At 53.0% G+C, this 24,437-nt stretch overlaps 1 protein-coding gene across 1 annotated transcript in view; it reads right to left on the bottom strand.

Annotated features, from left to right (window-relative positions):
• Positions 1 to 22,646, bottom strand: part of cacna1ab (calcium channel, voltage-dependent, P/Q type, alpha 1A subunit, b) — a 40,332-nt gene extending 17,686 nt beyond the window's left edge. The window contains exons 1-35 of the mRNA XM_085911259.1: positions 22,588 to 22,646; positions 18,044 to 18,346; positions 14,194 to 14,299; positions 13,984 to 14,123; positions 11,259 to 11,350; positions 11,042 to 11,194; positions 10,776 to 10,963; positions 10,258 to 10,361; positions 10,071 to 10,186; positions 9,958 to 10,002; positions 9,780 to 9,845; positions 9,459 to 9,656; positions 9,227 to 9,339; positions 9,032 to 9,144; positions 8,708 to 8,839; positions 8,559 to 8,631; positions 8,274 to 8,394; positions 8,095 to 8,162; positions 7,927 to 8,033; positions 7,456 to 7,612; positions 6,689 to 7,242; positions 6,270 to 6,583; positions 6,070 to 6,202; positions 5,872 to 6,001; positions 5,738 to 5,797; positions 5,565 to 5,671; positions 4,191 to 4,202; positions 3,488 to 3,587; positions 3,266 to 3,426; positions 3,041 to 3,178; positions 2,768 to 2,969; positions 2,536 to 2,700; positions 1,962 to 2,072; positions 1,655 to 1,738; positions 28 to 144 (exon numbers count right to left, since the gene is read on the bottom strand). Coding sequence (XP_085767385.1) covers positions 28 to 144; positions 1,655 to 1,738; positions 1,962 to 2,072; positions 2,536 to 2,700; positions 2,768 to 2,969; positions 3,041 to 3,178; positions 3,266 to 3,426; positions 3,488 to 3,587; positions 4,191 to 4,202; positions 5,565 to 5,671; positions 5,738 to 5,797; positions 5,872 to 6,001; positions 6,070 to 6,202; positions 6,270 to 6,583; positions 6,689 to 7,242; positions 7,456 to 7,612; positions 7,927 to 8,033; positions 8,095 to 8,162; positions 8,274 to 8,394; positions 8,559 to 8,631; positions 8,708 to 8,839; positions 9,032 to 9,144; positions 9,227 to 9,339; positions 9,459 to 9,656; positions 9,780 to 9,845; positions 9,958 to 10,002; positions 10,071 to 10,186; positions 10,258 to 10,361; positions 10,776 to 10,963; positions 11,042 to 11,194; positions 11,259 to 11,350; positions 13,984 to 14,123; positions 14,194 to 14,299; positions 18,044 to 18,345 — 4,782 coding nt within the window. The 5' untranslated portion in view covers position 18,346; positions 22,588 to 22,646. The remainder of the gene's footprint in view (positions 1 to 27; positions 145 to 1,654; positions 1,739 to 1,961; positions 2,073 to 2,535; positions 2,701 to 2,767; positions 2,970 to 3,040; positions 3,179 to 3,265; positions 3,427 to 3,487; positions 3,588 to 4,190; positions 4,203 to 5,564; positions 5,672 to 5,737; positions 5,798 to 5,871; positions 6,002 to 6,069; positions 6,203 to 6,269; positions 6,584 to 6,688; positions 7,243 to 7,455; positions 7,613 to 7,926; positions 8,034 to 8,094; positions 8,163 to 8,273; positions 8,395 to 8,558; positions 8,632 to 8,707; positions 8,840 to 9,031; positions 9,145 to 9,226; positions 9,340 to 9,458; positions 9,657 to 9,779; positions 9,846 to 9,957; positions 10,003 to 10,070; positions 10,187 to 10,257; positions 10,362 to 10,775; positions 10,964 to 11,041; positions 11,195 to 11,258; positions 11,351 to 13,983; positions 14,124 to 14,193; positions 14,300 to 18,043; positions 18,347 to 22,587) is intronic.
• Positions 22,647 to 24,437: the final 1,791 nt, after the last annotated feature.

Below are 24,437 nucleotides of genomic sequence, written 5' to 3'. Positions count from 1 at the left end.
AAGGCTCGCCATCGCCGGCTCGCTTACCTTGAAGGACTGCACGAAGGTCCACAGCAGGATGCGGATGGTCTCGCCTTGGCGCAGCAGCTTGATGAGGCGAGCCGCCCGGAACAGGCGCAGAACGCTCAAGTTGATGAAATTGTTCTACGAGAAGAAGGAGGCCAGTCAGCGTGAAAACTCACCTGATGGGCTTAAAAAAAAAAGAAAGAGGACGCGGTGGGGGGGGGGTTGGGGACAGCCACAGAGGACGGGAGGGAGGGTTAGAGAAGACAGAGAGGAACAAAAGGCGCCAAACAAAAGAAAGGTTATCATCCAATCTGGTACAGGAGATTTGAATTATTTTTTGGGGGGGGGGGACCAAATGCACTGATCTCGGAGGGACAAGCAGGCCACACAAGATGGAGGAAGGAACATCTCGAGATGCCGGCGAACGCCACAGCCGCATGCAGGAATTTGGATCAAAACGTTCCATAAAACATGCTGGCCATGCTAAGCAAAGTAATAGTAGGGCTTTTTTTTTTTTCCCCTCGCAAAACGACAAAGCCTTCTGTGGTGTCGGATGAAACAAACTTGAAGAGTTTCTCGTAATATTTTCTTTGAAGCTCGAATTCCGATTCTCTTCATTTATCATCTCGTGCAGTTTTCTCCAGGCAGCGCATGCAGAGGGTTAACGGGTGGGGTCGGGGAGGGGTCGGGGAGAGGGCAGGGCAGGGCAGGGCAGGGCAGGGCAGGGCAGGGCAGGGCAGGGCACCACCAATGAAGATGCAGAGGAAGCTTTGAGAGATAAATTACAAACCAACCAGAGTCTACATGTGCGATGATGTCGAGGGATGAATGGGAAGGAAGTCGGGGGGAAATATATATTTATACAGATTGATAGATAGATATATATTTATTTGTTGCGTGAGGCGATTGAGGCATGGGCACATTACAACACGTGACATCATCATCATCATCATCCTCATCGCCAGCAACACAGATGAAGGACAACACGATGAAGGGTTTCATAGTGCATTTTTCGGGGGAGGGGGTAAAATTGTTTGATCAGAGAAGTTTAAGAAAGACATGAAGGAGGAGAAGAAGAAGAACAGCGAGTCATTCTTAAGGCTGAAAAACGTCACCATGGCAACAAGACAACACGTTAGCAGGGCCCTCTTTGGAATGGCCGACGAGAACTCGGTTTTTAGCTTAGCTTTAGCCGAATCAAGTTGTCCGTAGTGCTAGTGTTAGCGCTAATGGTCATCTGCACTAGTCTCGCTAGCGCCGCTGCAATATCATGTCAAAGTAGCACTTTGGCGACTTTTATTCTCCGACTTTATTTGAAGTCGTATTACGAGACGTTATTCCTAATACTGTGAAAACCAGATTTTGACAATAAAGCTGACTTTGACTATATTTACTAGTTAGCTAGCATAGCTTTGTATCGATTTGTTTACATTGAAGTTAAGAGACTTTTCATAGATGGGAAAGAGAAATACATAAAGAAGACAAAATGATGTTTTTCTCACCATATTTGATGAAACGTATACGTTTTATTTGAGGGTGGGACTCCAAACGGCATAGTCCATAATTATGAGGCTTGACGGACAACCATTCACTTACGCAAACAACGACACAGCAAAGGCACACCTTCCAACTGTTTTCGCCCACTTACCCCTAATTTGGTCACCAGAATGTCCGTGATGCTTCCGAGCACGGAGACAAAGTCAAAAATGTTCCAGGCGTCTCTGAAGAAATTCTGTTTCGGACAAAGGGGGACGTTAGTAGTCGTCCAAAGACTGCCGTCGCCATGGAAACAAGGCAAGGAACAGGGGATGTCAGTTGGCGTGCGCATGTCGGGGTTTTTCGGGGACATGGTGAACGCGCTCCAGATCTGTCTACCAAAATAAACCTGCCTCATGAATCAGTGATGAGAGCCGAGATGCGAGTGTGTGTGTGCGCGCGCGCTCGTGTGTGTCTACCAGAGGGCCGAAAGCGATGAGCTTCAGGATGGACTCCAAGAAGAAGAAAGTGGTGAAGACGATGTTGAGGTTCTGCAGGACGTCGTCGTACGTTTCTGAGGCGCCGTCAAACTGTACGCGCGGGGTAGCAGATTAGTTGAGCAGATTAGCCTAGCCTAGCGCCACAAAGTGGTCTTAATTGGATGCAGCAGTTTGAAGAAAAGAAGTGAAATGCTGCTGATTCGTTGCAATGGACTTGATCAAAACACACAATAATTGAATTGATGAAAAGCGGTTTTGTCAACTGCTCCCAGCAAATCATTACAGTCCTTCTTCACAGAGGATAAATAATATAGGACTGCGAGTAGCGTTTATATTGTCGATCGACATTGCTCTTTGTTGCCTCGAGGGTTGCAACATGGGTACTTTTTAACGTAAGCATGAAGCTAGTGGACTGCTGGCTAGGCTAGGCTAGGCTAGGCTAGGCTAGGCTAGGCTAGGCTAGGCTAGGCGTTTGTTTTCGATTTCGAATTCTTTCGATTTTGTATTTTAACTCTGGATTTTTTCCACTGCGGCGGCGGCGGCGGCGGGCGACCTTCATCATGAGGACGATGGTGTTGAGCGCGATGAGCGCCATGATGCTGTACTCGAAAGGGGTGGACACCACAAACTGCCACATGCGGTACTGGAAGCTGAGCTTGTTCTTGGGCATGTGGCGAGTCAGGGGCTTGGCGTTGATGGCGAAATCGATGCAGGCCCTCTGGAGGGAAGAACAAGCGTGAAGCTCACCGCGCCGCGCCGCGCCGATTCCGCGTCCTTGTCCTCACCTCGTTCTTCTCTAAGCTGTAGTCCTCCATCATCTTATCGCCCTGCTCTTGGAAGGTGATGATGATGAGCGCCACAAAGATGTTGACGAAGAAGAATGGGAAGACCACAAAGTAGACCACGTAAAAGATGGACATCTCCATGCGGTAACCTGGGCTGGGGCCCTGGTTCTCAAAGGTGGAGTCCACAGAGGCCTTCAACACCCTGCGCAAAAGAGCCAGACGGCGAGTCCCAAAGAAAGCTCTTGGCAAAATAAACAATCGCCTTGCACTCACTGCGGCCAGCCTTCTCCGGTGGAGACGGTGAAGAGCGTGAGCAGGGCCCAGGCCACGTTGTCGTAGTGAAAATTGTACTTCTTCCACTCCCGCTTCTGAGCTCGGACCTCGTCCCTGTCGTACATGAGGAACTCGCCCCTGCGCGGGGACAGCGCAGCAACGCGAGCGTGAGACGGCGAGCGGCGGCGGAGAGTCGCGGCTCGGCTCGGCTCGGCTGGCTGCCACCTGCAGTCGCGCTCAAACTCTTTGGACACGTCGGTGCAATAGAAGAAGCGGCCCTTGAACAGCTGCACGGCCACCACGGCGAAGATGAACATGAAGAGCATGTAGACGATCAGGATGTTCAGGACGTTCTTCAGAGAGTTCACCACGCAGTCAAACACGGCCTGCGGAGACCAGCGAGAGACAACGTTATTTTTGCTTGAATGTGTGTATTGAGAGCATTACCTTGAGCTTGGGGAGTCTTTTGATGGTCTTGAGAGGACGCAGAACCCGTAGCACTCGCAGCGACTTGATGGTGCTGATGTCTTTGCCCTTACTGCTCCCTCTACGGGCCAGCCGGGGAACAACAGCAATGTTACCACTCTCAAACCAAAAACAACTCTCGTAGCGCAGACAGAGCAAGTCAAAGTCAAACATGAAACGGCACGCGTTTCATGGAAATCATCGTCATCAGCCAGCCCATGTCCACAGGCATCTCCCGGCAGAGTGCCAGGCCAAACCTCTTTCTTTCTTTTGCAAGATTCCCAAAAGTTCTTCTGTGAGCCAACGCACGGCGGGCGTCCGCCAGCCAGCCGCGAGGACGGAGGCGGGCCCCGGGAGCTCTGCGGTCACGCCATGCCACACGCACCCGCGTGTGGCATGGCGTGACGTCGCCAACGCGGACGCAAAGCCAGCCGGACGGCAGGCGGAGGCTCCCTCCGTTCAGGGGCTCCGGATGCCAACAAACTGATGACGGAGTCGCTGTCAGTCCCGACACTGAGCTTTGGTCAATTTCAAGCATCTAGCCAAAAAAAAAAAAAAAGGTTTTCTCTCCAGCACGTCGAGGGCCCAAATGCTGCTTTTCGGCAAGCAGAAGAACACAGAAAGAAAGAGCGAGAAGCCACAGTGTTCCCGTTCTGCAGGAAGACGAGGAGGAGGAAAACTTTACCGGGTGCTGCTCCTGCGATGGCGGTTAGGGGTTGGAGGAGGACACAAAACGGCACACAAGACGAGAAAAGGTTGAAAGAGCGAGCGCCGGAGCCACACACAAGAGCTCTCGTCAATTGTTTTTCACGCCAGCGCTTGGCGCCCAATGGAAAGCACTTGGCCATGCCAGATGGCCGCTTTTCCATTTGCCGCTTCCTGTTTGTTTTATATTTGCCATGACAAACGCGCTTCGTGATACTCGCTTGCTTTTCTTATTTTACCACAGGCAAGGGGAGGGTGGGTGCGCATGTGTGTGTATATCTTTGCTCCTCGACAAAGTTAAGGTAAAAGGTGGCCAGCTGGCTGTCATTCAAAGAATACATTCTTGACCCAGTTTCCAGTTTTTTTCTCTCCCACAAAACCATTTCAGTGAGTCCTTCTCAGCGCACTGAAATTGAAGGAGTCATCATCGTTAAAGAATACAATTTCTCGGAACTCCTGTGCTCCAAAAAAGTGGTATTTCTGAAAGGATAGCTTATTACTACGCTAATAAGAGAACGCCCGGCTAGCTGCGTGAGCTGCTGCTTAGCACAGTCAAAACAGGAGTGGACTGTTTTGTTTTGAATTTAAAACGCATCATTAAAGAGTCTGATTTGGGGCTTCCACTAACTCGTGCGCTCCAAATCCTCCCATTCTCATTCAAAAGTGGCATTTCTGAAAGCATAGCTTATTGCTACGCTAATAGGAGTCAGCATAGCGGCGTTTGACACTTTGGAGAGTGAGTCGTGAAGGAAATCAAGAGGCTTAAGGCTACGAAGGTCTTGATGGCCAAACGCAAAGCACCTCTGCCAAGGCATGTTTGTGTTTCATTTGCGAACTACAACAAAATGATGAAATATCATTCAATCCATTGTTTTCCCTTAACGTCCTGGTTTGTACGACACATCACTTGTTTTTATGACAAGAAAAGTACACAAGTTTGTGACCTCTCCCTTGAGGTCTTTGCTAGTTTTAAAATGCAGAGTGATGCCCATTACCACCACCTGCAGGACTGGAGTGGAAATAGCCAAAATATGATTTTTGATTTTTTTCCACACTAAAAAAAACATAGCTTGTCAATTTAACCGCAATTAACATTTGATTTGGTCAACTCAAGCCTTGGCAGAAGTCTGTGTGGTCTACACAAAATGATAACTGAAGGTGACAGCAGAAAGAGAGAGACACAGAGAAAGAGTGAGAGCGAGAGCACGCATTTGGAGGAGGAAGTGGATCAGTGTTGTGATCTGCTTCACCAAAGCATCAACCTTGGGCGGACATTTGAGGGCAGGGTGTGTGTGTGCGTGCGTGCGGTGAACGTGACGGCGGAGGAAAGAGGAGGGGGAAGGAAATGACTTACGTGAAGGCGAAGGCCACCAGAGCACCACTAACCACTATAAAGTCCAGAATGTTCCACAAGTCGCGGAAGTAGGAACCTTGATGGAGGAACAGGCCCAGAACCACCATCTGGAGCGCACACAGCACGTCCGCTGGTCATGACAAGGCAATCGCTCATGCTTGCCATCGTTGTACCTTGATGAGCATTTCAAAAGTGAACACGCCGGTGAAGACGTAGTCAAAGTAGCGCAGCACCTGAGGACGGCGTGAAGGACAGGCACCAGTTAGACGGCGAAATGGGCGAGCGGACTCGCGGCGCCGACGCTTACGTTGTTTTGCGGCGAGTCCGGCGACACCGGGTCCTCGGCCGCCAGCGCGATGCTACTCATGGCGATGACGGACAGGATGCTGAACTCAAAGTATTTGAGGGTGAGGATGTAGTGGCAGCACCTCCTGAAGCTGCAGAGGCCACCAAAGGTCAACAAGCGCCAGGCCCCGCCCACAAGACATTTTGGCCGCTCACTCACGGGTTGGTGGTGGACAAGATGAAGCAAGAGCTGAAAGGCGGCATGGGCTTAGGGCCGTCCTCGTCGTCGTCCTCGTCACTGTTGTCCTTCTTCTCCTCGTTCTTCTTCGGCTCCGTGTTGGCGTTCTTGTTGACTGGGGGGGGGGAGGGCGTTGGGGAGCGTTCTGTGGTTTGCGCGCACAGCAAAAAAACCATACTGACCTTGCAGGACGGCGTTGGTCGACGGGTAAGGGTAGACGGGCGGCACGTCCACGCCGGTGTAGTCCGGCTTGGCCATGCTGCTGAGGATCAGGCTGTCCATGCTGCGCAGGAGGGCGTGGGTGTCGGCGGCGTCGCAGCGCTTCAGCAGCTTGTTGACGTGCTGCGGCCGACCGGCCAGCTTGCTGTTGTTGCGCAAGTTGTCCAGGTCCTCCTCGTCTTGCCGGATGGGCCGCGTGGTGGACAGGCTGGGACCGGCGCCCTGCTGCTCCCTGGCGGAACCCAGAAAAGGAGGGGGAGGCGACGACGGCGTGAGCGTCAGCCCGCATGCAAGCAATCACACCGGCCAATGGCTTTCAAGCGTCGCCGATCCGGCGCATCAAAAAAAGTCATCCGAAAACAGCAAAGGTCCGTCCACTGACTTTCTGGAGCGATGTCCTCCGCTTCTTTCCTGATTGCCGTGACGATGGCGCCTGGCCTTGCGGGCCTCGCCGTCTTCTCCGTCCGCCTGGGCTCCCTTGGACCCGCGCCTCTTGCCGGGCTCGCCCTTGCAGTGACGCCGGGCTCTGCGTTGCTCGTCGTTGCCCTCGCCGCAAGCCTCGCGGTTCCTGCGCCGGTGCCCCCGGTGGCCCCTGTGTCCGCCGTGTCTCTCCTCCGGCCGCTGCCCCTCCGGGTTGGCGGCTTCTGGGCCCACGTCGTCCCCCGCCGCCAGTTGCTCCCGGTCGGGCGGTTCCGGCAACCTCTGGTGGTGATGGTGGTGGTGACGGTGGTGGTGGTGACGATGGTGGTGGTGGTGGTGGTGGGAGGCGGCGCGGTGGGTGCGGTCAAGGTCCTGCTGTCGGTATTCCTGGTCCAGGGGCAGCTGGCCTGGAGGAGTCTTATTGGTGTTGTTGTTGCGGTTGTCCTGCGGGTTGACCACCAGGGGGCGGTCCAAGTGGGTTTTCATGTCTCCACGGCCTTTCCGCGCAAATGACACCTGGGAGAGAAGTGCCAGATGGGATGAGAAAGCTCATCTCGCCCACCTTGGGCTGCGTCCAACTCGATCTCATTGACTGATGACCCGATCTTTGACGTCTATAACCGTCAATGGCACCAAATGAGTTACTAAGAATGCAGCACTGGCTTCCCATGTAGCATTTGGACACTAGCTAGCTAGCTAGCTAGCTAGCTTGGGGGATGGCGTCCTCACCTCGTCTCCCTCGCCTCCCACCTTCCAATCGTCCTGCTCCAGCTCGTTGTACAGCGCCTCTCGGCTGGTCATCAGGTTCTGCCGGCGGATCTCGCTGGTGCGCTGCTCCCACACCGACTTGCCGCCCGGCTTGGCGTGATTCTTCTGCTGCTCTTTACTGCGGCGCACACGCATCCACATTTATAGACTCGACGCACGCAAAACGGCTCGGGGATGTTGGGCTGCGGGCTGAACTTTCAAGATGAACGTACGTACGCCGTGAGCGTCAAAACGAGTGGAAAGGAAAGCTTGTTTTGCTGGAAAAGACCTCCCACCAAGGCCAGGTGGGGCGGTCCGGCGCTCGTTTCGGGTTGGCCCGCAAGCGTCACCCCGGAGCCCAACATCCGAGAGTTGTCGGGCGGCAGTGGCGGCGAGCGAGCGAGCGAGCGAGCGAGCGAGCCCCGCCCGAGAGGAGGCAACCCGTCTACTCACGCGGCGATGGAGAGATTGGCGGCCGAAAGCGGGCTGACCTCGGCCACCTCTTTGGCCTTCTGCAGCGCCGTCTTCTGATTGGCCGCCTCCTCTTGCTCCTCCTCGTCCTGCCACGAGAAGCGTTTTGAGGCGGGCGTTTTGGAGCGCTCGCCGAGCGCTACTGCTGACCTTGGTGAGCTCCTGAGCGTTGGCGAGGTTGTCCACGGCGATGGCCAAGAAGACGTTGAGCAGCGTGTCTGAGGTGCGGCGAGTTAGGGATCGCAACTCCCCGAAGACATTTCAAGCCGAGGGGCCGGTACGCTTTTTGTTGTGCGGAATTTTGCCCAAACGAAAAACAGAGCGGATACAGTTGCCGAAGAGGGTGAGGACGATGAAGAAAATGGAGAAGATCATCCCCTTGTCGTTGACGCCCCCTTGAGACTCGATGCCGTCGTACATGACCATGTTCCAGTCCTCTCCCGTCAGGATCTGCACGACACAGCCCAGAAGGTGTCACTCAAAGCGGGCTCTGCCTTCTGGGCCGGTTCGCGGCTCCGCCCCCTCCCAGTTGGTAAGATGCTCAAATTTCACCGACAAGCTCACTTGACGATTTCGTTCGTCGGCAAAGAGCTGAAAATGAACGAGTTCCTTACCTGAAACACCGTCATGATGGCCGCCGCAAAAGTGTCAAAGTTGGTGGGTGGCGTTCCATCTTCAAAGTTGAACCTGAGCAGGGCACAAGGCGGTCGGAAAAGGCCGCGTCAAAGCGAGCCCGCCGGCGCGTTTACGCGAGGGCACCGACTGTCCGCCGAAGAGCTGCATGCCCAGCAGGGCGAAGACCACGATGAAGAGAAAGAGGAGGAAGAGCAAGCTGACGATGGACTTCATGGAATTGAGTAGGGACACCACCAGGTTGCGCAGAGGAGCCCAGTACCTGAACAAAAAGCAACAAAGGAGACCCAGAGCGAGTTCACCAGCAGAGACAATCGCGGGACGGGACCCAAAAACCACTGCGAGGAACCACAAGCAGTTCGGAACTTACAAAGCCTCACCAGAACCCAAATATCTGCTTGATCCTGAACTTTGAGATCCTAATCAAAGCACAAGCTGTGAGGTGTCCACTCACTTGGTGACCTTGAAGATTCTCAAAAGTCTCAGCGCTCGCAAGACGCTGATCCCGAAAGAGGTGCCTGGCTTGATGGTGGCCCAAATCACCTCAAAGATGCTGCCCATGATCACCTGTGTGCAAATAGCAGTGCTTGTAATGTGTGTGTGTGTGTAGCTGGGGGGGGGGGTGTTACGTGTGTGTCCGCGCTCTCACCACACAATCGAAGCAGTTGAAGGAGGAGTGGAAGTAGGGCTGAATGCCAAGCCCGTACATCTTGATCAGCATCTCAGACATGAACAAACCCAGGAAAATAAACTCTGCATAGACTGCACGGAAAGAAAAGAACATTTTGTTGACGGCCAGCGGAGGCCAGCGGAAGCCAGAAGGCCGCCGGAAGGCCGCCGGAAGGCCGGCGGAAGGCCCGCCGCTGGCCGTCGACACTCACACAGGAAGTCGGAGAGCAGCTCGGGCTGGTCGTAGTGCACGGCCGCCACGCACATGGTGTTGAGGCCCACCAGGCACAGGACGGTCCAGTAGAAGGCTTGCGTCTTGACCATCTTGCGGATGAAGAAGCGCATACGTTTCTCCTTCTTGCCGTAGCCCGAGCCGTCTTTGCCGCTCTTGATGCTGGAGCGGGCGAAGCCTGAGCCACACGGCCCGTCGGCCGTTAGTCCGGACGGAGCAGCCGGCCTTGCCGCTGTCTGTCTGTCTGCCTGTCTGTCTGCCTGCCTGCCTGTCCCTCTGCCTTTCTCTCTGCCCGTCTCACCTTCCTCGGCGTTGAGCAGCTCCGTCTTGTTGTTCTTGGACTTCATGGGCGGGCGGCGGCGGGAACCTAGCACAGCACAGCACAGCAGAGCAGAGCAGAGCAGAGCAGAGCGCTCGTTCACACGGTCCCTTCGCGCACGTGGCGCCACGCCACGAGCGAGCGAGCCAGCGCGAGTCACCGTCGAAGCTGCCGGCGCCGTCCTCCTCGGCCAGGATCACCTCCTCTGCGAAGGAGCGAGCGAGAGGTCAGAGAGGGTCGGCGGCGTGGCGTTTGGCACGGCGCCCCACTGACCCGCTTTGCAGATCCACTCCAGATAGCCGTTGAGCTCGCGCTCGATCTGCTGCTGCCGTCGCAGCTTGAGGAACTCGCTGCGGTTCTCCACGCGTTCTCGCTCTTTGGCAAACTCGCTGGGCTCGGCGGGAAGCGAGCGCACGTTAAGCGCCGCCAGTCGGGCCGGCTAGGAAGAGGCGAGGCCTACCCGGAGAGGACGCCCAGCACCAGGTTGAGCATGAAGAAAGAGCCGATGATGATGAGCGGGATGTAGTACATCCAGTTCCAGGCGCTGCCCTCCACGTCGTTGCTCTGAGCAAAACATGCTTCGTTGAGAGACAACACGCGGGCCAAACGGAAGCCAAAAGTAGGGAACCGCTCCACCCGACTTGTCCCAGCAAAATGACCCCATTTCGGTCCAATCAAATCGACCCGAGGACGCTTGGCCCCAATTCTGTCTTTTTGGGCCCGATCGTCAGGGTGGTCCTTTTCCCCCGTACCGGTTCCGCGGCGCCGAGCGCTATTAAACTTTAATCGGGCCGAGGTCGGTCTCCATCCCTCAGAGCGTGAGATGTTAAAAATAGAAGCGGGCGGAGGAAGGGCCAAAAGGGATGAAAAGAAGAACGACTTCCCGGTGAGCGACGTCGTTCACGTGGCCATTTCATGAATGATGCGGCGGTGGCGACAAGAAGCAATTTGGAGAATCGGCCGTTTGGTATCACTCACGTAGTAGAGCATCTCGGTCCAGCCCTCCATGGTGATGCACTGGAAGACGGTGAGGACGGCAAACAGGATGTTGTCAAACTGCGTGATGCCGTAGTTGGGCCCGATCCAGCCGTCGCGACACGTGGTGCCGTTGGGGCACAGCCTGGACGGCAACTTGGAGCCGCACGGAACCTTGTCCACGATCTCACCTGGCCGCAAAATGCAGAAAATGCATCTCCGCGCGTTCGCCGAGGGGCCGGAGCGGACCGGACCGAACCGAGGCTCACCCGTGATGTCGTCGTAGCAGGTGGTGTGGAACTTGCCCATGTAGAACTCCAGGCCGATGATGGCGAACATCAGGATGGCCACGAAGAGCAGCAGGCCTATCTGCAGCAGCGGGATCATGGCCTTCATGATGGACTTGAGCACCACCTGCAGGCCTGGAGGACACACGGCACAAGGCGTCCAGGAGGGAGCCTCCCATCCGACGCAAACGAGACTTACTGGGAATTCCCGACACCAGTTTGAGCGGCCGCAGCACTCGCACGGCTCGCAGCGTCCGCAGGTCGATGTAAGAGCGCAGAGAGGATAAAATGCTGTTGAAAAAGATGAGGGTCACCGCCACGGACTGATTTGCCGCCTCTCCAGATTGCCATTGAATCATGTTTGTCACCATTTTCAAACCTAAACAATAAATCAAGCTAGAATACAATCAACAATAATCATGGGGGGGGGGGGGGGGGGGGGCTACCTTCCGTGGGCCAGGTCTCTCCCCGCTTCGTGTCTCCGTTGCCACGGCAACCATCGAGTCCTCTCCCCGCGTTTCCACGGTTACCGACCTGCTCTTCAGTTACCACGGCAACGCGGTCCGGGCTCATTGATGGAATTTGGCCATCGCCGTGGCAACGACGACAGGAAGCGGGGTCCCCGAGCCGTGGATTCTTTGATTCCCCCCCTCAGTGGCCATCCCCGCTCCAGCCCCATTCTTCCGCCTACACGCAGAACTCCAGTGTGTTGTGTGTCTCCCATGCACACGTACAGCATATCAGATAAGGTGTCATCTGTGGGAGTGCCACGTGTCAACACAGTGTGAGCTTGTGTCATCACCTTGTTTCCTTCCTTCCGTGTGTAAACGTTGCGGGAGTAGCACGTGTCTCGGACATCCACAATGCACATGGACACAATGGCTACCAAGGTCTCGTGAATTTCTTTTTTCAAAAATGAACGACGGGGTTGCCAACGGTTTGATGGCGCCTTTCGTGCACCGCCGGCCGAGCGGGACTGAAAGGAAGGAAGACTCGGGCGTGTCTTCACAAAGCTTTCACGGGGCGGAAGCACTCTGCCGCTCCCGACCGCATTCTCCGTCCTCTTCATTTTCTCACTCGGCCATTACTGCTGAGCTCAGCCCAGCGCAAACACACACACACACACACACACACACACACACTCCCTGTCGTCAGCCTGTTCCCTAATGGGGACTTGGCCGAAGCGCCCCCTATTGTCGCTTGTGAAGAGTGAACGTAGGCGAGATAGGCAAAGTGATGCCACGCTAATAAGTCTCCAGAAGCCGTGGCTGAAATTGAACCGAACCTCAGGGCATCCGGTTTTGATAGAGAGGGAATCAAGCTGGAAAAAGCTCCATCCAATCCAAGTTGAAACAAATCTCTTTGGTTTAATTGGGGCATTAAAGCAGGCTGATCATTTGGGAGGATTCTTTGAGGAGATTCTGTGGGTGGCAACGGCGCGCAGCCTCCAGAACAGGAAGCGTTGGCAAGCTGGCCCTTTTGCGCAAACTGCAAGCTTTTAGCGGAGAGGGGAAGAGGAGCCGACTGGCGAGCAATAAAGCTAATTGAAGTGATGGCAAAGGGACAATTTGCAGCCCGGTTCTCGTCCTTTCTTCTCCTCCCTGACCTCATTTTACCGGACGTCACGTCCCGGGCTACCGTAGCCACGGCAACCCCTCGGACGCAAGTATGTCCATTTTTGTTTGACTGCCCACTTGAGGGAAACCACGAGCCAACGGGCCGACCTCAACTTTAGAACATGTGAGACGCTGCCAATCAGCAAAATCTTTTCGAAGTGGGCCACACAAACCCAGCAAACACCAAACCCTAAAAAAAAACCTTGCCGGCTGCAACATTCTCTTCTGAATAAACATGAAGGTCCATAAATTGGCCACGCATAGGAAGTGTGTGACTCCCTTTGGAGAGTGTGTGTGTGTGTGTGTGTGTGTGTGTGTGTGTGTGTGTGTGTGTGTGTGTGTGTGTGTGTGTGTGTGTGTGTGTGTCAGGCTGTAGCTCACGAGGAGCAGGCAAAAGCAGGTTACTGCAGCACTCGCGCCCTCCCCCATCTTTGCCTGGCCTCCTTCCTCAGATGCTCTCCATCCATCACTGGCTCCTCCCCCCTTCCATCCTGTTCCGTGCGCTCTTCCTCAGCCAGCCTCCTCTTCCTCGCGGTGTTATTTACGCGCTGGCTCCAGGGCCCGATTGTATCTTGAAATGGCTCCCGACGCAACCAAAAAGGTGGCGGTGCCCCCCCTGGCTTTTAGCTTAGCATCTTGATCATTCTACGCGGTCCAAGGAGTGCTTTTCGGAGCCGTTGCCAAAGCGACGATCGTGAGCCCCGCCCCTCTCCCGCTCCCGTGTCCCCCTGGCCGAGTTGACATTTCACTTTGGCCCGGTGGACGCTTCCCGTGGCGCCGCTCAGATCACGGCGCTGAGGGGGCGGGCGTGTGCACGTGCGTACACGCTGGGTCCTCATTTGAGGTGCCCGGCCCGGCCATCACGCTGTGCCACGGTTCCCTTCCACCATCCTACCCGCTTCTTTCCTGGGCCACCATATTTAGATCAGGCAACAAAGACACACACTCGCGCAACAGAATCCAGATGGCAGGCAACGAAAGGAGCCATTCCAAGCACAAGCAAGAGAAAGAATGAAAAATGAGTCACTGCATAGGATTTTTTCTTTTGCTCACTTTGATGTTACGCAGCATTCAAACACCATACAAGCAGTTTGGATGAAACTGTCCAAAATTGAAGAAAACATTTCAAGTCGACAGTAGATTTGCAATTTCCAATCTTTTTGGACCTTTGACCAAGTGAGAGGTCGCAAAATCACGGCGACGCTTTCCCAATAGGGACAGGTGCGCTTTTTGGGAAGTTCAAGAGAACGACCGCATGGAGTGGGGATACGCAAATGACGACGAGCGCCTGGCATGGAGCCAACTCACCCGGTGAGCACCACCACAAAGTCCATGACGTTCCAGCCGTTGCGCAGGTACGAGCCCTTGTGCAGCGCAAAGCCCAGCGCCAGTATCTTGATGCCCGACTCGAAGCAGAAGATGGCGATGAAGTAGGGTTCCGTGTCCTCCTGGTGAGGGGGGGGCAACCGAGTCAAGGGCAGCCGCCTAGCAAAACGGCCGACCGTTTGCGGGCCTTACCAGTCGCTCGGACAGCGGCGTCTTGTCGTCGTCGGGCAGGTGCTGCTCCAGCGCCAGCACGATGCAGTTTGCGATGATGGTGGTGAGGATCATCCACTCGAAAGGAGTGCCGCTCGGGTTAAGGCCAAAAACGCTTACGCGGGCGGACACTCGCCTTGCAGTCATCAACGGAAACATGGAAGCTAGCTTTTGGATGATTTTGCTGCCTGCCCCGGTCTACTCGTGCTGAGCACATTTCACATTGTCCGGCAAATTCTGGGGCTCCAAAATGGCGGAAGCGCTACTGGACAAGACAAAGGTGCCGAAGCAATCTCCAAACCACGGTAAAAAGCAAAACGGCGGACTCCTGATCGAGAATTCTTTTCCGCACCAGCATCCAAAGGTTTTGTTGTGATGTGTGGAAAATGTGTGAGTCCGTGTTTGGCCCGGCCCGAGGATGTTTGACGTGACAGGATGAGACAGCTTTAGATGCTAACAAGCGGGGCCAGATGAGAAGCTTGCGGTGGTCTTGATTTTCATTCCCTCCTTCAATCGCGTGTGCGTGCGTGACATGCTTGCTAGCTTGCTTTAGCATCTATTATTCACGAGCCACTCTGCTGGCCTAACAAGCTGCTGAAAGCAGGAGGTAACACAGCCGAGGCACTGCGTGTGACTTTCTTCATTCATGCCCTCCCTCCCTCCCTCCCTCCACCGCCGTAGCGTCCGCGAGAGATGGCCAGCGAGGACATCAGCACCTTGGACATTAGTCACGCCACGCGTGCGTGCGTGCATGCATGCATCCAATGCCGCGGCGGTGGGTGACTCATCAAGCCAGTGAATCCGTCAAGCCTTTTTCAGTTGTCCGCACACCGCGGTTCACATGCCAGGAAAACAGTCCATCCAACACCTTCATATGAACTACTAGTGAAAAGAAAAATCTTTGAGATGGGAAAACAAAAACTATTTTAGAACCATTTGTCTCGAGACGATTGGGTTCTCATAAAAACCGTTTGGATTTTTGTTTTGTGCCATTTTCATGTCACTGATGCAACTACGTCCGAACGTTTCGCACGCAAATCCAACCAACGTTTTGAAACATTTGCATCATGGCCAAAATGGCTGACTTCCTGAGTCTTTGGGGGCGTGGTTTGTTCCAACTACTCATGACAGACCAACGTTGCCAAGTGAAATTGGCTTCTCTCTCAATTTAAGAAAGAAAGTTAGCCTCCAGCTTCCGCAAAGAGCTCATCTGTTTTCGGCACAAACGCAGAATTCCAACAAGCTTAAATGATTAAAGCTTTTAGCGTGTTGCTAACGCCTTTATCGCTCTAAGCTCTGCCATCCTCCCTCTTTTCATTTTTAATCCATTTTCCGCCGAGCTGGGTCGCCGACATCGGCGCCGTCATTCCGCACGCTAACGTTAAATCCGCGTTACACGGGATGAGCCGGGGGCGAGCGGGAGGGCGGTGGGGAATCTCCGCCGGTCCCGCCTTGGTCATCCCGACGCTTCCCAGGTGAGCTCAAAATAATTAGGCCAAGCGTGCGGCTCCCCAGTCCAGAAGGATTTAAGAGTCTAATTATTCTTGGGTTTTTTTTTCTCTTTGTGCAGCACATACTTCACCAGTAGTTTCAAGCTCAAGGTTTGCTTAGTCTTTTGCACACCAAATGCTAACGTGCTAATCGGTGGGGAAAAAACAGTTGCACACGATAATGAGCAAAGCCAGACCTGAGAATTTGCCAGAGCCAAGAGTTGACCTCTGAGCTGGCCGGGTCCCAAAAGAGCACGCCGGCCGGCCAAAGAACGGAGCCAATGGTAAAGAGCGTCCGTAAGGCCGAGCGGCGGACGTATCGACGCTCGGAGACCCACGGCGCCGTAAAAGTCCTCGCTGAAAGCCCGGCGGCCGAGCGTTAACTAATTAAAGTGTCACTTATCCGTCTCCTCCTTCCTCCCGTCGTCTTGATTTCATCCTCCTCAGCGTCTTTGCCCGCCGGGACGCGGTGGTGATTGACAGCCTTGCTGACCTCAACCCCCAATTCGCCAGCGTCTGGGCCAAGTGACACGTTAGCCTGAGTGGCGGAGCGCTGACGATGCAAACGGGCGGGCAATCGCAGCCTCTCGTGGGATTCTTTGCGTAAAACGCCATCGACCGCTGACTTGTTCCCACGTGACTTTTGCTCCGAATGATCAAATAGGACGGATGTGCTTCTTTCAGGGGCGTGTCCTCGTCAGCCATTGCCAACAGGAAGGATATGATTTGGGTGAATGAGAAAAAACTCGCATGATGTGACTGGAAAGGGATGCTCGCTCGCTCGCTGGCATAAAATAGCAGGCAACATTTCAACAAATGCACGTCACACACACACACACACACACACACACACACACACCAGCGTGTGCACGAGAGTGTAGTTTCCATAGCAACTGAGCCGATTAGTAACGGGAAACATCGTGACGGGATCATAAGCGAGCGCTCGCTCGCATACGGCCGGCCGGACGGACGGACTGGGTCCACCCGACGATGACACTTTGTGTTTGTGTATGCATTGCCCACTGGAGCGCAAACACACCAAATGTTTCCTTTGATATCTGCCAACAATCGTGCACACGCACACAACTCGTGTGGTTTAGCATAGCCGTGTCGTTAGCATCTAGCTTAGCATTTAATAACTTGTTCGCTAAGGCGCGTGATCTTTGTTTCGTTCCCGCGTGGAGGTGGTCGTCGCAATACACCGGAGGGTCGTGCCAGCTCAAGCCAGGCGGCCATGTTGCATTGACGCAGCGGCGGATATCATGAAGATGGCGCTATTTGTCAACGGCAAGCAACATCATCTGGAAGTCCCTCAAGTCACAAATCAACTTTCACATACAACTAATTACATTTTGTACTTTTCCCAGACGACTGAATGTTCCGACCGCTCCTGTCCTGACAATTAAATCTTTTTTTTTTTTTTTTTTCCACCGGGGCCGGCCTTCCTTATATGGTCACGAGTAATTAGAGAGCGGACTCATTTCCTCCCTCTCAGCACAGTGCTGACATCAGCACTCAAGCTCCGCCGCTGGCTATGAACAGCGCCGGCACGCACGCGCCCGCCCGCCCGCGCGCGCGCACACGCAATTCACTGCCGGGTCAAAGCTAAATACTCCATGTTGAAAAGGTTGCATCATTGCGCACGCTAACATCATGCTCACACGCTACATGCCATTGAGAACATGCGGCGGGCGCCACACTCAACGTCGCTAGGCGCCGGCCGGCCAATCGGCCGGCCCTTTCGAAAGACTTTGGACGCTCCTCGAGCGAGGTTCTACGGCAGGGGTGTCAAAGTCATTTTTATGTCGCGGGCCGCATTGTCGTCATAGTTCCCCTCGGAGGGCCATTATGACTGTCCACGTCTTTGATATACAGGTTACTAGTTTTGGAATCAGAGCCTTGTAAGACAAACGGTTCAAATAGCTTCAAAAGATTCATGAAAATTGCTCGTAATATTGCTATTTTTGAAAGGTGAAGACAATTTGTCAATTTAGTACTGCAAAGTGAGTCTTGGCGGCCCGTCACATCAAATGATGTGACGGGCCGTATCTGGTCCCCGGGGCTTGACTTTGACACCCGTGATATACGGCAACACCGGTCTACGCCTTTTGCAAAGGTGGAGCGCTTTTTGGAAGCCAGACTAGCACACGGCATGGAGACGTTTTTGGGCCCAAACCAATCAAGCACGCATTTTGGGCCCAAACCGAGCCGTGCCTCTGCCGCTGAGAGCGAAAAATAAATAAATTGCGAGAAAAACTTTTGGAAAGAAGCGGCCCAAACCTGACAACTTTGACGGGGAGCAAATTCCAGACGCGAGAGGGCGGTCCATTTTGAAAGGATATGGCCACTCGGTGATCTTCTTGGCGTACTTCCTCACCAGGTTGTCCTCGCTGAAGAGGAAGAGCGAGCGGTTGACGGTCAGGCAGCTCTGCCGCACGGGGATGGGGTTGTACAGTGCCATGGTCCGGGCCCTCTGGGCCATGGACTGCTTGTACATGCGTTGCGCCCCGGGGGGCCCCCCTTGGCGGCTGCCCCCTCGCCCGCCGCCGGCTCCTCCCGGCCCGCCGCCGCCGCCGCCGCCGCCTGCCTGTCCCCCCTGGCCTCCTCCGTACCTGTTGGGGAGCTCGTCCCCGTAGCGCGCCATTCTGCAGACAACCAAGGCCAGAGGTTAGAAGGAAGCTCGGAGGACTAGCGGCCTCCTCCTCTCGCCCCAGACGCGGTGGCGGGGGGACACCTCCATGCGGGTGGTCGGGGAGATGACCAAAGCTACTTCAAAAAAAACAATTCTATATATATATGTATATATACAAGGCAAATCAACTCCTGGCTGCATAGATGATCATCTCCACTCGTGCGGGAGACTGCGTCGCTGTCCTCCCCCCACCTCCTCCCCCTTCTCTCAGCAGCCTACTGCATCCCGACAGCATCTGCAGTTGCTTTCCCCCCCGTCCGTCCGTTCGTCGGTCGGTCGGTCGGTCGGCGTACCCCTATCTGCCACCACCCCCTCGTTTATTTCATTCTCTCACTTCTCTGTGCAAAAAGAGGGGGAAAAAAAAGAAAAAAAAATTGCCCAAAGATGAGGAGCCTTTTAATAATTGATCGACGGCGTGCTTGGCAAATATCCGCAATGTTGCCGCGCCAGTCGGCTTACGCCGGCTGGGGGGCTTCCCCAAAAGCCTGCTGACATTTGTTGATGTTTGATGATGGACGGTGCGGCAACCCCCCCCCCCCCACCACCACCACCACCACCTCCACTTCTTCCTCCTCCTCGCTTTTTGGGCGTGATTGCTCGGGCGCTGAAATCTCCTCACCTCTTGGTCTTTCTGCTCCTCCTCCTCGTGCAAGTAGAAACTCCTTGGCCAGGATCATTTATAATCCATAACGCAGGGAGGAAGTAGAATCCTGGCCGGAGACCGAGCGGAGGAGGACATGGTCCTCAACGAGGGAAAAAGGAGCGTCGAGGCGCTCGTCTTCATCCTCCTCTGCCGCCAAAAGGTGCGCGGAGGAGGCAGCCCCCAGCCCAGCCCAGCGCCATCGCTCCTCGGACCACAAGCTCACTGGCTGGCTGGCTGGTTGGTTGGCTGAGTGGCTGACTGGCTCCTTCTCTTTTTTCTCCCCTCAAGCCTCCTTTCAATCTGTTTCTTCTTCTTCTGCACTCGCGGGGGCTGTCGTGTTGGCGGTGCGCGCGCTCAGCATCTGAGCTGACGAAAGCAGGGCGAGCGCCGCGCAGAGCGGCGGACAGACCTGGCAACGCGCGCAGCGGGGGAGGGGGGGACCCCCCCCCCCCCCCAGCTCACCCCCATCGCCTCCGCCCCTCGCCCGCTGGCCTTTCCTGCAAGCACCCCAAAATATATGTATTTGGCTTTTGCGGGTGAAATAATGGCATTCTTAGAAGCCAGGGTTGTGGCCCAATGAATGGTGGCTATAAGAAATGATTGAAAGGATAATTTTGCTTTGTGTGTGTGTGTGCGTGTGTGTAAAATGCTTTCCATTCAGTTTTTGCAGAATAAATGACATTTGGTTTTTGAACAGGGGTGTGTAGACTTTTTAGATCTATTGTGGTTAATGTCAGGCATTTGATTTCAAGTTCTTTTTCTGTGGGAAATCAACAGTCATCAGTGGCGAGTGATTTTTTTTTTTTTAATTGATTTGCTCCATCAAGCGCCGCAGACAGGAAGTGACGCCGTCCGTCCGCCGGGATGGGGAATGACAGTGACAAAGTGGCGCTCAACCAAAACCACATTCGTGTAAATCTCAAAATGTCACACGGATGACCGGCACTTAGGCCACAAATGTGTGACCAAAAAAGGGGCCGTGTCCAGTTGACATCAGACAGAAGGTTGTTTCGAATAAAAGGGCCACATTTGGGACAAGTCTCCTTTGAATCCTGCAAGCTCCCACACAATTTTTTTTCTCAGACATTTGATTTATCAGTATAGAAATGCACTTTTAACCATTTTTGTTGCATTTTAACTGCTAAAAAGTCAACGCTGTATCATATGACAGTACGGAAGCTATTTGGACTCAAAAGCTTCAATCTCAAATAAATGTATAAAAGCAAATACAACAACTTTCAGTTCCCCATTGCAGTTCCTTGGCGAGCGAGTTTGCCGCTGAAAAGCAAGTTTGGGCGAGTTTTGTTGGGCTTTCAGAGGCCGTGCGGTTATTTTCAGGAATTGTTTTTTGCTTTTCTTATTCATTCACTCAGCCAAGCCTTCTGCTAGTCTGGCTGCACATCTGACTGCTGTTTGAAGCGTCCCAAAGAGGCTCTGCCGCCCAGCTCTGCCCGCCAGCCAGTCGGCCGGCCGGCCAGCAAGCAAGCTGCCGCCGCTCCACATCAAAACGCAGCTCTCGCTCAGACCTTTTGCTTTATCCCTCCATCAGGAAAAAAAAAGGCAGCCAACGGTGAGTTCAGCCCAATTTAAGAGCGTGCTGACAGCGTTCCGAGGCCCCCCGGAGCTGCCCCGAGGTGCTGAAAACTTTCACGCGAGCAGGCGCCATCTGGCAAACAAGCGTCAGCCGGGCAGGTGACACAAAGTCAAGTCAAACTTCCGTAGCCAGCCTGACCTTTTGACCCGACAATAGATCATTTCCATCATTAGATTATTTTTTTTTATCCATGGCTTATTGATGAGCAATCGGATCAGATGGAAGACGGGAACCTTCTGGGAATGTATAACGAGAGAAAAAAAACTGTCTTGAAAAAAGAGGAGCCGCTTCCTGACAAGCGTGTGTTTCCCGCGCGTGGTGATTGCGTGCGCGCCAGCCAGGCCACTGCGTCACGCCATTCCCGTCAAACGCCCGCAGGCGCAGGCGTGATGAAAGCAAGCCCCCTTGGCATGCATGGCCACTGCCGGAAGCGCTCAGGCAGAGGAGGAGGAGGAGCGAGCGAGCGAGCGTGGGGAGGTGCGCGTGTGTGCGCGCGCGTTCACGCAGGCAACCCCCGCAGGAAATTGTGGTAGCTCCCTGCTGGAGACCGCCCCCGCATGCTTCCTCCCACCCCTCCCCTCCCCACCCATCTCGAGGCAGACGTGTGTATGCACGCGCGCGTACGTGAAGGCCTCATTTTTGGGCTCATCATTCAAAGGCAGTGGCAAAAAAATATTTCAATGTAAATTCCGAATTTACATTGAAACAGGGAACTTGAAGTCGTTCGTTAAAAGATGTCCAAGTTTGTCTATGCTTAATTCCTTTATTTTCCCGTTTTCCTGCATTCATTTATTAAAAAGGTCATTTCGTGTTTTTCCTGTTGTTTGTAGACATAAACATTTCAATAAATGTCAAAAAAAAAGCCAGACTTTTTTTTTCAAGGCATTGATGAAAAAGAGTGATTTTTTGAAATGAATTAACTCCTGAATGGGAATGCAAATTACCCCAAAACTTGACAACGCGCACAGACACGCTGACGGGCACACAGATCACCTTCAAAACTCAACTCGGCGCTTTATGTTGGGAAAGTCGAGCGTTTCCGACAATTTACGAGGACCGCTGACGTCGGCAGAGGAATTAACTAATTGCTGGCGTTGTCATTGGATTCCCGCAAAGGCGCTGTCGCTGCACCGAGACTATTAGCTGATTGTGAGACGGAGCCGCGAGAGCGCAACGGCATCGACGCGACGCCGCGCCACGCCACGCCACGCCACGCAAAGCATCAGCAACAACCGGGCGCAAGATTGAAGAGAGAATAAAATGAATGTGCTGTCAAGACAAGCGGCCAAATGTCTCATTTCATTTCCTTTGATCGTCTAATCTCATTTAATCTTCTTAAAATGCACTAAAGACATTTAGTCGGAAATCCTCTTTGCGCCATCGCTGCGTGCGTGCGTGCGTGCGTGCGTGCGTGGTGAGCGACCCTTGTCTTTTCTGCGAGTCTTGCGACATTTAGCGGTCGGAAGGAAAACTGCATCGCTCCATAGGGTGAGTACAAATTCTTTTCAGAATGACATTTTGTTCTTGGTTTCGCCAAATTTAATGAATGAATACACATTTTGAATACATTTCTTATCAAACGCTCATTTTACTCATGAAACAAAGTAGATTTCCATCCATTTCCATGATTGGCATTTGTTTACAAAAAGTACGGACTCAAGTTGGTCGAGTTCATTTAGAAATGTATTTAAATTAATGTATGTATGTATGTATATATATATATATATATATATATATATACTGATGTGAGTGGATGTCGCGCATCAGTTTCATTACATCATCGACAAAACCCAAATCGATCGTGAATTTATCAACCGATTCGTTTTAGAACGAAAGAATTAAACCAAGTCATAAAAGTTTCGAAATACACACACACGCTACTACGATGCACACCCACAGACACCCACAGACACGCACAGACTCGCACACGTGTTCAAAATGAAAGGGTGTTACTCACTCCCAGCGCTTCCTCCTAGCCTTGGGTGTATTGAGCCGCTTGTGCTCCTGGTGGGCCAAGATGACGTCACGCTGGGCCACCAGCGCCCCCCTCCTGCGCACCGGCAGGACGGGGGGGCGGCACGGGGCCCAGGGCGTGGAAATAGGTGGGGTTGGGCCCCACGCTGCTGCCGCCCCGTCGTGACGTTTTTGTGGCCACATGGAGCTGCACAGCAAGCAGGGAAACACCATGAGCCAGTCCTTTGCCGGATTGAAAAAAAAAATCCGCCACTGAAACAAACAAGCTGCTGTCAGTCTGGATCTCATCGATTGTCAGTCATGAGAAACGCAATCGTGGCCCTGTAAAAAGTATTTGCACAATAGTCGCCAATCTTGGCACATGTGCCAAGCTCCGGCGTTCAAAGTATCGGCTCGGTCTGCCATCATTCCGAGGGAGCACTTGCGTGTGCGCTCCGCACCTTGGGGGCCGTCCAGCAACAACAGCGCACACACACGCTCGCTCGCTCGCTCCTCACGCGTGTAACTCAGCGGGCGCATCCTTGTGTCTGTCGTCCAAAGCACAAGGTTGAAGGAATGCGGTGTGACTTTTTGGACCTCATTCCTTCAAGGTCAAGCGTGCGCGTGTAGTTTAGCTCGACTTCGGAGCGCTAACAGACTTAAAAGGCCATTCTAAAACTATAATCCGGTGTTGATCTTCAAATGGCATGAAAGCCCAACCATTCATCGGTGACGCCAAAACCGACTCCGGCGAAACCTCTTGGAACCCTTTTACTGCAACTTGAAAGCCAAATTCAATTTGGCACCACGCACACGTGCAAAACAAAACACGTTGTGTTCCAAACATTGGATTTTATTCAGATTGAATCCACATTGTTCAGTCTGCTTTCTTTTCTCTTTACATTAGGTCATGTGCAATTATCATTCATTCATTTCATCTTTTTGTTCTTGAAAGTATTATGATCAGTACTAGTGGGAATTCTGACATTCACACGGCCTGCTCGTGCTATTTGTTACTGCATTTACTTTGATTTGCCTCAAATGAACGCTTCGCCTGTGACAAAGAAGAAAAAGAGTGCTGCCACACTTTTTATATACATGTACTGTACATTCAAATTGATCAACAAGCCATTCATTCGACATAGCCGACGTCGGGGAGAAAGAACACCAGAGACGAGCGACCTTCACGGTTGCTATGGCGACGTGTGAGGTATAACAGTGTTTGCATGGACTCACAGCAGGCAGGTCAACGTGTCACTTTTTTTAAGGGAAGAAGGAGAGGAAAAAAAAGTTTTTGAGGAGGTATTTTTACAAAAAACACAAGACAAACGGCTATTTGACTTGATACGTCTCATATGAAATATTGTAATGTTAGACAATTCCATGGAATCACGTTTTAGCGGAGGTGAATAAACCAGATTTTTGGGGGAGGAATTTGGAATTCAGCGATAAAGGTATTAAAGTTGTGAATTTACTAGAGAAAATCTGAATAAACATTTTAAGCAGAACATTTGAAAAAACATTCCAATCCAATGAGCATCAAATCGGAATGTTGCAAGTTAAAAAATAAAATAAAAATCAGACAGAATTACACACAAGTTGGACTATTAGAGGGGAAAATACTACTCCTTTTAGAAAATGTTATCATTTCAGAAAATACAATACCACCAAAAATTCTGAATTTCACAAAGTGTCAAACCATTATGATCCCCCCCCCCCCCCCCCCCTTAAAGTAGAGCGTGCGCGTTACCTGCCATCGCAAATGGCTGAGAGCTTCCGAGGTAAAACGTTTTTTTTCCCTTATTGCAGGAAACAAAAACTGCATGAGCATATAAAGCCGAGCGAGCGCACGCA

Source organism: Syngnathus leptorhynchus, chromosome 5 (genome assembly GCF_054491065.1).
Source record: "Syngnathus leptorhynchus isolate UIUO chromosome 5, UIUO_Slep, whole genome shotgun sequence".
NCBI classification, from domain to species: domain Eukaryota; kingdom Metazoa; phylum Chordata; class Actinopteri; order Syngnathiformes; family Syngnathidae; genus Syngnathus; species Syngnathus leptorhynchus.
This window is presented reverse-complemented; position numbering and strand designations above follow the sequence as displayed.